Source organism: Ambystoma mexicanum, chromosome 4q (assembly GCF_040938575.1).
Source record: "Ambystoma mexicanum isolate Mex_15411 chromosome 4q, UKY_AmexF1_1, whole genome shotgun sequence".
Taxonomy (NCBI): domain Eukaryota; kingdom Metazoa; phylum Chordata; class Amphibia; order Caudata; family Ambystomatidae; genus Ambystoma; species Ambystoma mexicanum.
The window spans coordinates 690,083,217-690,096,517 of NC_090928.1; the positions used below are offsets into that span (position 1 = coordinate 690,083,217).

Below are 13,301 nucleotides of genomic sequence, written 5' to 3' on the forward strand. Positions count from 1 at the left end.
TCCAACTAAGGGCCTCATAAAGTAAGAGTTACTTTACTAGCTCTGAACTGTGTTCTACAAAGTAATATCTATTACAAGGTGTATACTTGTAACTGGGTTGGCTTATTAAGTGATTTCTGTAACTAAGTGCCACTGCATTATTTACAGATTCTACTACCCTTGAATTACTGATTTTATTCTAAAAACATATATAGAAACCTGGTTTCACTCCCCAAGAATAGCTGGCTGCCACTGTGACTGCCTACTGAAATATAAGGGTGTTTCAGTGTTTCTTTGGACCATATGTATGCTACAATTTTGTTTGTTCCAAGCTAATACTTAGGTCTCTCTCCCTCCTAAGCTAAGCCTGGCTACTCTGTCGACGCTACCAAATGTTCTCAGGTGGTATAGCCTTATACTAAGAGTAGAATTTAGTACTGACTCAGATATGGTTTTCTGGAGGGGCCTTAAACTACTCAATAAGTATGAATATAACTATTTTAGAATGCACTAAAGAATTACAGTTTAAGAAAGACACAGTGTTTTTATAGGTAAGAAATTAACCTATTATACTATTTCAGGAAACTACCTAAATAGTGGCTTACGCCCACAATTGTTAGAGAGAAATGACCGTAATGACAGTTCCACTGTTTAACTAGTAGTGGCTTGCACCAACAATTAGCACAGTAACATTTCATTATGAAGTTACTCTTGCCCCGAAAGCAGTTTTAGGAACAGTACAACCAGTGTTACAACTTTAGAAGAGCATCAGCTATTCAAGGTAAGTAAAGGCCTATATACTCTTATGAGTGGCTACAAGCAGCTCAAAGACGAGTATTAACTTCAAGACTGTTTTAGAACTGCACTAAGCTGATCAGGGAAAGCAAAACCCAATGGCACACTTTAAGAATGACACTGTTCTTAAAGGTAGGTAAACCCTATTGGTAAGCTTTTACACTCATTCAGAATAATACAACAGTACCAATACTTATTACTTTTCAGAAGGGGAGCAAGCACCATTCAAAGTAAGTCAAGATAACATACGTTTTAGAGGGGCAGTATGCAACTCACACGTAAGTATTAACTTTTTAGACACTTTGTAGCCTTTCCATTGAAGAGATACAGTTACAACACTAACTCATTTACAATAAATACTTTATACTTGTTATACTTTCAAGACAGAATCCTTATCTTATAAAGTCCTTCCGTAGTTTATAGCATGAGTTTTTTAGGCAGAAGAGGGACTCTAGTGGTGTCGGAGCTAGCTGTAGGCAGGACAAGATAGGGATCAGATGCTGGAAAGTCAGAGGAGGTTTCCAGCAAAGGTTTCTTCATGGATTCTCTTGGCTATGGATTTGGCGCCTTTTTCAGGAGCCAGATGAAGAACGAATATTGCCGGTTGGATTCTCTTCACTCTCTCGGTCCTGCACTCTGGTGAGGGGATGTCAGGGATTCAAATCGTGTCTCTGGAGGTCCAGGGGGAGTCAACCAAAGTTTCGGACTAAATTGGATTTTGGACGACCTCGCACCACACACTGGTTCAAGTTACAGGGTATTGGCAGTTTGCAGCCGAAATGCATGTCATGGGATGTCTCAATAAGCAGGTCTTCCTGAGACTAGTGGATCACACCAGCTTCTGCATAGGAGTTGTTGCATTCGGGATCCCCAGATCAATTGGAAGAAAGGGTTACACCAGGCTCTGGTTACACAGCAGGCTCTCCAGTCCATGGAAATGGTTACAGTCGTTATTTCTTCACCTTCCTCTTTGGATTTGGTTTCAGTGGTTAACTTGTCAGCAGCTTCCAGGATCAGAGTATTTATCAGCACAACCTCCGACAACTCTTCCTGCAGTTTACAGAAAGTGGCGGTCTGGCTTTCAAATCAGGAGAGCCAGACCCCCCCCCATTGGGAACTGGTTCCTTTCAGGCAAGGTGAAAAACAAAGGGCTGCAGAGTTTTGGACTCCTCTCTCGCTTTCTGCATTCTCAAACACTCTGGAGGCTCAGTGGGGTTTACAAAGGATTCTCGCCAAAGACAAAACTTCAACCAAGGACATTCACACCTAGGAAACTACAAGCAAACAACAAATGGTGAAAAAAGAAGGAGCCCACCATTTAGGCAGAATGGTGACCCTCCTGTCCATTACGAAGGCTGATTTGACAGCCTGCGAGTAATAAGGACCAAAAGTCAAAGGTAAAACCACTGCCACCAGCCAATCAAGCAAGCTTGCAATTGTAACAAAAATAATACCAGGTAAGTAAGAGAAGGGGTACATTGTATCCTCCCAGCACTCCACATAAGATAGGGTGCGGTGGATCACAAAAATAAATGTAAACAGGATGTGAATTGCACTTTACCTCTTGGGAACAGTAGTTCACCCAACAAATAAGAATTAAAAGGAAGCCACTACGTTTGAAATGCCATCTATTGCCATAGTACATTACAGACAGTCCAAAGCTATAGGAAACTATGGGCCTCATTACACGGACCGCGGTAAGGGTTTACCGGTACCAGTATTTTACCGGTAAAACCTTACCGCCTTACTACGAGGTCCCTTTGCGGGTTGGAGAATTTAACGCCTGCTTTTTGCAGGCGTTAAAAACCAACCCGCAAAGGGACCAGGGAGCTAATTACGGTGCCGTAATTAGCACCTTCCCCATTCCCATTATGCCCTATGGGGCAAAAATGGGAATGGGGAAGGGCAATGGGGGAAGGGGGAATTACCGCCCCACCAACCTAGTAATAGGGCGGTAATTCCCCTTTCCACCAAGGCGGTGCCAGTATTTTACCGGCATGGACCAAGGTGCTAACAGCACCTTGGTCCACCGCCATCCGTGTAATGAGGCCCTATAACTCCAATTATACACTATGGAGAGACATGCAAAGGTCACCCATGCAAAGAATAAAATGCTAGGTGAGAGGGGAAAAAGATTCCCACTCACCTAGGGACAAGTTTAAATAATTACCAAGTCCAAGCAAAAGGTTTTGGGGTTGGCACAGATCAGGAAGCTTTATCATGAATATAAAAATCTTACCTAGTAATCAATCACCAATTCGATTTTTCAACACTCTTTAACTTTAATTTGCCATTGAAATCTGGAGGAGTAAGCTAAGGTTACTTCATTTGCTACTGCATTAGTGGGGTCTGTGTCTTTTGGCCGACACCCAAATGGGCACATTTTCTTTCATCGAATTGTGTTAAGTTATTTTTACCACCAAAGGTAGATGGTATTTTGGGTTCAGGCAGGCAATATAGGTGGGGGTGGGGTTGGGGCCTGGAGAGGGGTGAGCTGGTGGGCTCCCCTGGCATTTATTGGTAAAAAAAACTATAAAAGAAAATAAAAAATGAGCCAAGTTAAAATCCAATTAAAACGTACCAATTGTGAGCCCACGTCTTTGGTTGGTTAACACAAAAGTGGTAAAAAGTATGCCTAAGTGGGCATATTTTCAATATAATTTTTTTGGTCCGCTGATTATGGCATAAAAGGCAATTATGCCTTTATGACAGGACAGCTTTCTTTTTATCATGAGAAAGGAGGAATCACTAGTGAATGGGCTTCTAATGGCTTCTGGACATTGCCCTGATCCCACACTTAGAAGATGTTTGGTAACGTTTTTAGAGTAAATATGTGAAACAAACTGTAAAAAAGGCACTTTAACAGTGACACAGCTCAGCATTATAATTACCTTACAATATAGTATGTTAGGCCGAACTCTGGAAGAGACTGCCAAGCCTGGATAAAATGGAGTTTGGCTTCAACGAGAGACATCTGCGACACATTCTGGTGTGCTTCCATAATGCGAGCTCCCAGCTGAAAACCACAACAATGGAAGAATGATTTACAGACATAATGTAATCTACTCCAACATGAGGCAGATACGAGATTGAGGATAACAACTGTCCACACACATGTCCCACACTACAATCATAAGCATATCTGCTCTGCACCTATTCACTGGAGCACGATAAACACTGTTTTCTAGTACTTGTATACAATGCAAATGTAGGCAGTCTCTATAGTAAGATATATAAGCAGTGAAAGCAATTAAGATCGTCTGTATACTGCTACTTTCTTTATTTGTTCAACTTAGGAAAGACATCAAACCTGAGTGAAACATTTATCTTCTTGTGAAAAGCAATTGCCATACTTGGTTTAAAATGTGATCAATTTGCAATTTTGGAATAAAGCACATTTTTGTAATGTTTGCCTGTGGATTACGATTAGTGAATATTTAATCACTTCTTCAATAGAGAATTGTATTCTTTAAACTAGTTTTCTTTAATAATCAATACATTTTGAACTGGTTCGTTTGTAAATAATCTGTTTTGTAAGAGATAGTTTTATCTTTTTATTTTAGAAAATATGCATAGTTTTTTTCATTTTTATTGGGATGAACAGTTTAGAGCGAAATGGGATGATTCACAATTTGCCAAGTAAATCTGACTAATTTGCTTTGGTTGAACTGCATTTGGTCACCTCTAAAAAAAAACATACAACTACTGGTAAGACCTTTGGAAATCAATTTAACAGAATAAAATAGTGTGGTATTACTATAAATAAAACACTGACAAAGAAAGATGTTAGTTATTTTCTATGTCTGTCTCTTTCAGTCGCACTCAGCGCTGTAATCATGGGTTGATCTGGAGGTGGGTTGCTTGAAGCACACTGCATCGTGCAAATTAAAGTTGGTGTGCTTAAATGCATATCTATTTTATTGCTACATTGCACAGACTAATATTGAACATCACAAAAATAAATTGCACTGGATGACTTCATCCACTTGTCATGTGGGTTAATTTTTGTTTTTGTTTTTTAAAATGGCAGTTAATGTCAGCACATGTAGACTAAATGTTTAAAATAAAAAGAAACCCATGACAAGTGAAACATGTCCCCCACCACAACCATGTGCATTTACCATTGTGCAATTTAGCACCACTTGAACAAAATAACAGGAATTCAGCTGAACACCACAAACCTCAAGGAGATGTTCAGGTTATGCTGCTCCTTTTGATAATGCTTTATCTTCTGCTGATTTCCCAATAAAATTTCTTTGTGTCAATCTAATTTTTTAACATTTGGTAACCCCTTTTCCTTGCATAGAGTGCCAAGTGGAAAGAGAGATGCCACCAGTGAGTGTATCTAAACAGGCATAAAGTACTAGTAGCACTGCACTGATTTGTAATTATTTTCTTTTTAAATGTGTGCACAATGATTGCTATTGTACTAAGGATGTTTCAGTTGACCCCATCACATTGTAAAATCATATCCGTTGTTTAAAGCTTTCTACGAAGGGTATTTACGTGACACATTTATATACAATAAATAACTGAAGAATATTTGCATATTTTTGGTCATTCTGAGAAGAAAACATGAATTAAGCATTGGGGGGAGGGAGGGTTACAATAGTCCCTATGGGCTCATTAAACATTGGCCAACAACAAGCAACGCTACTAGACACCCATCACGTTAACATTTCACTTGCAATGTACCTGCTTAGTTTTGTACTTTTTCGCGTAACGAGGGGAAACAAAGCACTCTGGTTGAATATCCATGCTTTCAGGATCAGAGATGGATTGAGGCGTAGCGTTCCGATTCTTCATCTTCAGGAATGAAAGAATTTTATGAACTTCAGGCCGGTATGAGCTGTCCGCCATTGTTCTTCCTTTTGATGCCAGAAGGCAGGCTGCCATCCACTTGGCATATTGGCTTTCCTGTCATTGAAGTCAGAAGGCAGCAATTAAGTGAAAAATTAAATATGATCAGAAAGTCATCCTAAGGAAAATGGTTTCTGTGCTCGCTCTACAAGGCTACTTTCTTCTGACATTTGACTTCTTAGGTTTAATTGATATCTACTGGCCAAAGATTAATTAAGTTTTATTCATCAAACCACTAACAAAAAGTAAGCGTTCTTCGAACAGGTTTTGTAGACAGACATGATAACAATCAATTGTTGAAAATCAATGATCCTGTAGGTCGTTACGAATCACTTATCGCTTGATGTGCTTTGCACAGTGAAGTAAACTGCACTGAGAATGGGCCCATGTGGCTGGCTGACATACCCCAGAGCAGATGTTGGGGGGGGAGACGAGAGTTGGTGTGCTGCTGCATACGGTGACCTTGAGTGCTCTCTCCCCACCTGTCGCCTCACCCTGGGGTGGTGCAGTTCGTTGCGGGTCATTGAGGTGCAAATATCTCAGAAACCGTGCTCCTAGGACTTTGAAACGTGGTTTTCAAGGTCCCAAAGGGACCTCAAGTTTTGTTCCTCATGTCAAGACCGGTCCTTCTATGACCACATTGATGTTTCACTGATTTCAGGCAACCATCTCATGTGTGAAGGTGCTGAAATGCATGAAAAGGGGTGTGATGTTCTAATGTCATGTAGCCAGTAATGTCCGGAGGGTCCTAACAGGTAACCATGCAAGATTTGGTGCAGATTGGGGGAACGGCGTGGAATTGTATAATGAACAACACTTCGCCAAGCCACAAACTGACAAACAAATGTTTACTTTTATTAATATTATAAAAGACAAGAACATTATCATTGGCAAACCTTGATTGAAATTAAATTTCTGAATATAATCTGCTTTACTTTTTAGAAGTTGATTTCGGTTCATAAATAATTTAAACGTGTGTGACAATTTCTAGCAATAGGAGCTTTGGTTAAATATGCATTACAATATCAGAATGAACAACATGATAATACAGTATCAGAGAAAACAGAATAATAATGAACAGTTCCATGTTTGGGATGATGGCAGAGCCAGTATGTGGACATTATTCCTATGCGAGTGGGGCTCCAATTCCGCATTTATGGTCTGACTTTGTAAAACCACTTTGCCAGATGGGGGCACCCCTGGCCCCCACTTGTTATCAAGCACTCCAACTCTGTTCTCAGCTTGAGCAACCTTGCCACTCTCTTTGTCGATCCTGGCCTCACATGTCTCCACTTTAAATAGAAGTGTGTCTGGCCTACAGCATCAAGTCGGACTTCATTTAATTGGGGATGACCATTGCATCAGGCATCAGCAGAGAGACCCCGGTTGGAGCTGGAGACACCCGTATACTGACCTGGGCAGCTAGTTGAGACTCACTATCTTTTTGATGACTTCAAGGTGAGTTTGTCTCCACCCACCATCAGCTATATAGTCTGGGGCAAGCAGTTCAAATTCAAAAGACACACAGCAAAGGGGTAAAATTACTCCACTACACAGGTTAAAGCACAATGCAGTGTGCACGACCCTACACTAGCATAATATATTACACAAAGGTCGACCACAGTCAGGTGTTCAATACCAGAACTATGGGCTCCACCATATGGAATTGAGAAGCAAGAAAGGGCCAGTTTCACCAAGGACCTTAAAGATAATGGCCAGTATGGGAGAAAAGCACAGGATCTGCTGATGCCAATGTTCCCCATTGAGTCAGGGAGTGGGGTAGACCTTGACAGCTGTAGCTCCGCGTGCGCGTGCACACACGTGCACACACACACACACACACACACACGCACACGCACACGCAGCCAGTTCTCTCGGGGCCCTTGATGAGTGTTTAAGAGCCGTACAACAATGGATGACTGTTAATGGTCTCCAAATGAATCCATCTAAAACCGAGGTAATGTTGCATAGCCCTTCCTACCCTCGTAAAGACTCCTCAGAGATTTCCACCCAATCCTTTTAGATGTCCCCATTTCCTGTGCCAGTAAAGTTAAGAATCTTGGGTTTTTGTGGGATGTTGGTCTGTCTCTCACTGTGCACATCTATGAAGTTGTTCTATTATCATTTTATTGGTTGTGGCTATTAAGAAAGACTGTCCAATTTGTTCCTGCAATGTTACATGCTCAAGAGGTGGGGGTGCTTATAGACCCCTACCGTGACTATGATAACAGTCTCTATTCGGCTATTGCTAGGAACAGGTTACAAAATATGCAATCTGTCCAAAATTCTGTTGTGCGATTCATTTTTAAACCTCCCAAATTTGCCAAGGTTTCCTCCTATCTTAGAGAACTCCACTGGCTACCTGTCCAACAGGGGATGATGTTTACACTGCTCTGCCTTATTTTCAAGGGATTGCATGGTCTGGCTTCTCATCTATGTAAGAAAATGTATAGATCCTGTCCAACCCGTTCGAGTCGATTTGAGGACAACAATCTTTTGGTGGTGCCTCATTCTCGATTCCACTCTGGTGGTGATAGACTATTTGCAGTTGAAGGCCCAAAGTTGTGGAACTTGCTTCCCTTGGACCTCCGCAACAAATTCCCTTATAGCATTTAGAAAATAATTTAAAACATTTATTTTTTCAGCAAGTCTTTCTCTGTGTCCTTTGTAGTATCATTTGCTCCCAGATGGCCAAATTCATACAGCCACTAGATCAGCAGTATGCAGAATGCTAGCAAGGACCCCAAAGGTGTGGAGAGATCAGTGCCATCAAGGTGCTGTCGTGCAGAGGGGCAAGAACAGGGTTGCCAGAGTCATGCATTTCTCACCAGTTCCTTGATCACGCCATTCAGCATTTTAGTGATGCAGTAACAGAGAAGGGATCCGTGGAAAAGAAGTTGGCCACTGTAGCTTTTTCAAACCTTGTACTTTTTGAAGATCACTCTCTAGCTCCCACATAAATGATATGATACGATATGATAGGTTATTTATAATGCGCTTAATACCCAGAGGGTTCTAAGTGCGGACCCAGGGATCAAACCTGTGTTGCTTCGTGTCATCTTTCTTCCAAGGCGAGCACGTTGCCGCTGAGCTATCCTCCCGGGTTTTTTGAGTGAACGCGGGCCTAACAGTAGGGTAAAAAACTTGTAGCTATTAAATCCTGGATGTCCTCCCACTTTCTTACTCTCAATGCAGGGAAGACTGAGGTACTGTTCTTCCCCTACGAACACTCTTCCACATCCCTTCATATCTTTTCCCCTGTCTAAGTTCCCAATATCAACTACAGCCCGCAATCTTGGTCTCCAATTTCCTCTCTGATCTTTTCCCGATTCTATCACTCTGCTTGGGGTTCCTAATTCTCGTCTTGCACCTCTAAGATCAGTCTTTAATTCTTCAATTCATCTATTGTGTATTCTTCCCTATCAGGATTCTGTTTCTTCTTTTCTTGCAGCACTTGGTTGGCCACCCTTTCACTCTCGAATTAAATTTAACTTTCTTGGTCTTGTCTTCAAATCTCTCTACGGTTTTGCCACAAGCCATCTAGCTGAACTTATATCCTTCTACATTCCCTCTCGCTCTCTTCAGTCTTCCTCCCAGTTTAGACTGCTGGTTCCTCGTCCCCCCTGTGCTCAGTCTAGTTTTCAATCTTTTGAACCTCTTGCTCCACTCCACTGGAATACCCTCCCACTCTCTCTTCATTCCATCACTGTCTACTCTCTCTCTTCTATGGTCCTCTAAAATCACACTTACTTCAACACCCTTGAGCAATCGCCTTCTGTATCCAATTGTTTGTTCACTTTTATTGTACTGTGTTTAATTTTTATGTTCACCGCTTTGGTTTAAAGCGCCTGATAAAAGACAAAAAAAATACAAAAAGTATGACACCTGAAGATTCCTGAGAACCACTGGGGCATCATGACTAGACTTTTTGAACTTTGTGGACTGGCAGCCTCAGACACTGAATTGTATTATTGGGTATACTGTTCTTAACCCTTTCCTCAAGTTTCCATAGAACGTGGCTCAGTGCACCCTTTTTCATTGCAATTTGTTTTGCTTTTAGCTCACACAGAGAAAACACGCAAATGTGATTGGTTAGCCGTACCATTGATGCTTGGACGAGCATACATAGGTAGCTGAGGTTTGACAGTCTGTATATTACTGATATTACATTTTTAGACATCAAAGAAAGAAGGCCACATGCGATAATTGGATTAGGAAATCTTGGACAGTTCTGGGCATAAAATGTCTAGCTGATGTTCCCAGAAGGGCAAGAGAACACTTTGCGGCTAAGTTGGGGGGAGGCTTTCTATAGGTTTTTCAATATCATTGTATGCAAGAAGCTTCTCGTGCCTGGAGCCCATGCTTTCCGCAATACCTGCGTGACTCGCAGAAATATATAATTATATCAGCAGGATGTAGGGGACTTGTTTTCATGACATTTAGAAGGATCTTTCTCCCCAACTGTTTTCTTAAGTCAAACTTAAATGGGAGAATGATATTGAGGGACAAATTGCAAATTCGAAATGGAAAAAGGTTTAAGTTACTTACCTGTAACTATTGTTCTCCAGCATGGGTCTGGCATGGATTCACATGCTCATGAATATTCCCCGTCGTCAGGCTGGGAATCCTTGATAAGCTTTAAAACTATTTCTCCTCTAAACAATCACTGTCCTTTGGGTCATAACGCCCCCATCAAATGACAGCCCTCACCCTAAACTCTACCCCTGGTGATCATCTTCAGATTTGGTAAGCACGTAAAGTGGCAGTACGCACCAAGAAGAGCCACAGCGGGGAAGGAGGGAGGGTTTGCATGTGAATTCATGCCAGACCCATGCAACACCCATGCTGGAGAACAATAGTTACAGGTAAGTAACTTAAACCATGGGGTCTGACATGGATTCACACGCTCATGAATAACGATTTCACAAAGGTACATTTACATAGGAGATAGCAAGACTCAACAGAAGCAATAAGCACTCACCTCTGGAACAGACTCACCACAAAATAACAGGTTGCGTAGCACTGCTTGGCCGACTCGGGACTCCAACCTGAAATCCCTGTTGACGCAGTAGAACCTCGTGAAGGTGTGCATGGACCTCTGTGTAGCAGCCTTGCAGATGTCAAGCAGGGGCACACCAGAGAGAAACGCCTTCGTGGTCTGATTAGTAGCTCGCGAGCAGGTTGCCTGTCACCCTCATCGGAGCTAGTATAAATGTTTCCCAGCACACTTGGCTCAAATCCTTGTTCCATACACCTCCTAGGGAGTCAATGGAGCCTTAGTCCATCCCCTCTCCTGAGACTTCTGTGGGGTGGAGGAGGAATAGGCTACTGTCCCCTTTCCTGTGGTCTTCCCCGAAGCTGCAGCAGTTACCTCACGCTGTGCCGGTAGGGACACCCGCGGAGCAGCCATTGCTGCCACTGCGGGCACCACCTTCGCGGTCTGCCATCCTCTCTAGAAGTAGTGGTCACTGACAAAATGCTTGACGATGGGGTGGTAGCAGCAGTCGCCGAGGTGGTCGTAGACTTTGGAGTTGTCTTGGCTAGTTTAGATGCTGTTGGAGGCAGCAAAGGGCCCACTTTGGATATCTCTTTCCTCTGCCTTTTCCACCGATGTCAAGCAGAGTTTCAAAGGAGTCAAGGACTTTCTCTTAGACAGGGAGCCCCTCGCCGGTATTCTCACCGTGGATGCTCTCAGCGATGGCGACTTTGCCCTTCCCGAGCCAGGACCTCCAGCAGCAGCAAACCCAGTGGCGTGCGGCTTTGCCTTCTTTTGGACCCCCATGGGCAGGGCGCCCTCAAAGGACCTCTACCTCTTTCTGAGGGAGTTTGATTGTGCGACCGGCCGCTGCTGGGGGAAGCATGACCATGCTCGGAGGCTGAGTCAGAGGCCTTACCCAATTTTAACCACACCGCCAGCCTGCTGTAGCGATCCTTCTAGGTTTTTTTCGAAAAACCACAGCAGACCATGTGCCTCCCTAGGATCCGGCTGCAGGCAGTAAAGACATTTGTGGTATCGATCTTCCATGAAAACGTTCCTTAGTCCACATTTTGCGCAGAGTTTAAAGAGACATCTCTTCTCCTTGGTCATAGCAAAAACATATGAAGTAGGCTCAAGCCTGGGCCTTTCTCTGATCCGAGGAAAGATACTCGATGTAGCAAGATCTTCACCAACAGCGTATCCCTGCTGTCTATAGTCGACCTTTGGTCGAACAATAAAAACAACAGTCAAAAACATTCAAATTTCAGGAAAATAGCTCGGAGAGCACTAAGAGGGCTCCCAACATTGAAGCGTGCAGTAAAAATCTGTAAAGATCTGAAGATGGCCATCAGGGGTGGAGCTTGGTCAGAATATTGTCATTGGATGGGGGAAGCATGACCCAAAGGACAATGATTGGTTCAGAGGAGAAACACAGTTTTAAAGCAAAAGTGAAACAGTTTTTTCTTTTACCGAGGATTCCCAGACTGACGACAGGGAATAGTCATGAGCATTTCAATCCATGCCAGACCTCATCCTAGAGAACATGTATTTACATACCTGTACATTTCTCTTAATGCCAAGTATAAGTTATTAGAATTTAAGGTCTAACTTCAGGTTGACATTACTCCAATCGGACATGCAAAATTTGACTTTTATTGTACCAAATGCTGAGCAGGAAATAAGGGCTTACCCAGAAATTGAACGTTTTAGGTTGGTAACCCTTACTAAATTAACTAATGTTTTGGGCTTTCCTATCCCTCAGGATTGGTAGGCCTTTTTAAGGACTCTTACAGATGGTCGTTTATACTTTTGATTTTAGCGAAACACTACAGTCTATTGTTCTGGAAAAATAGGGCAGAGCCCTTGGAACAAGTATGGATGAGACATTCAGTCTGGTGTTGTGAAACCAAGACCAATTTCTGTAGTTTAATGATATGAAGGCAGCACCCACATGATATATGGGTTTCTTTTGATCAGGATCTTTTACAGCTTGTGAACCCAGCAATGTGAAATGACGGGTCATCTACAGATAAATAGCATCCATCGTCAGATGTATAGTTTATTTATTATGTTGTTGGTGAGTTGGTGAGTTTCTAAGCTATTTGGTGGGTAACACATTTAAGGGCTTGCAGATTAATTTTTTTTTTTATTACCAATAAGATGCGGGTCACGGATATTACAACATTGTTGAATTGATGAGCTGTGCTGTGCTGTGGTCTTTAAATAAAGGTTTTGAAAAATATATACCTAGTGTAATGCCATCATTTTGGGAAAATACTGCACGTGTCAGAAGTGGTTTGCAACTGGACCCACCAAAAAGTCCTACGCAGCAATCTCAAGGGGTAACCTCCCCCTCTACCGCCCCCTACCCCATGGATCAGAGAAAGGCCACAACCCATACTGGGTCAAAGAGTAGTCACAAGTGTGTGACCTCCTTTTTCCAAGTTCCTGAAAGATCTCTGAATGTGTATACTACCATGGGTGTAATTTTAGGGGGGGGGGACATGGGTGTTTGTCCCCCCAACTTTCATGGCACACCATTTTGTCCCCATTAATGTGGCTGGGGCAACTTTTCTTCAGATGTCACCCCCCCCCAAAATTTCAGCAAAGTTACTCCACTTTATACTACGGTGAAACATCAATAAGAGATGGGATGGTGGTTTAATGAATGCCACAGTAAGGCGTGTGG

General features: G+C 42.5%; 1 protein-coding gene across 2 annotated transcripts in view; it reads right to left on the reverse strand.

Moving 5' to 3' along the window:
- Positions 1 to 13,301, reverse strand: part of FERMT1 (FERM domain containing kindlin 1) — a 422,040-nt gene that overhangs the window by 22,261 nt on the left and 386,478 nt on the right. For both annotated transcript variants that reach the window (XM_069608276.1, XM_069608277.1), the window contains exons 12-13: positions 5,470 to 5,691; positions 3,666 to 3,790 (exon numbers count right to left, since the gene is read on the reverse strand). In XM_069608276.1, coding sequence (XP_069464377.1) covers positions 3,666 to 3,790; positions 5,470 to 5,691 — 347 coding nt within the window. The remainder of the gene's footprint in view (positions 1 to 3,665; positions 3,791 to 5,469; positions 5,692 to 13,301) is intronic.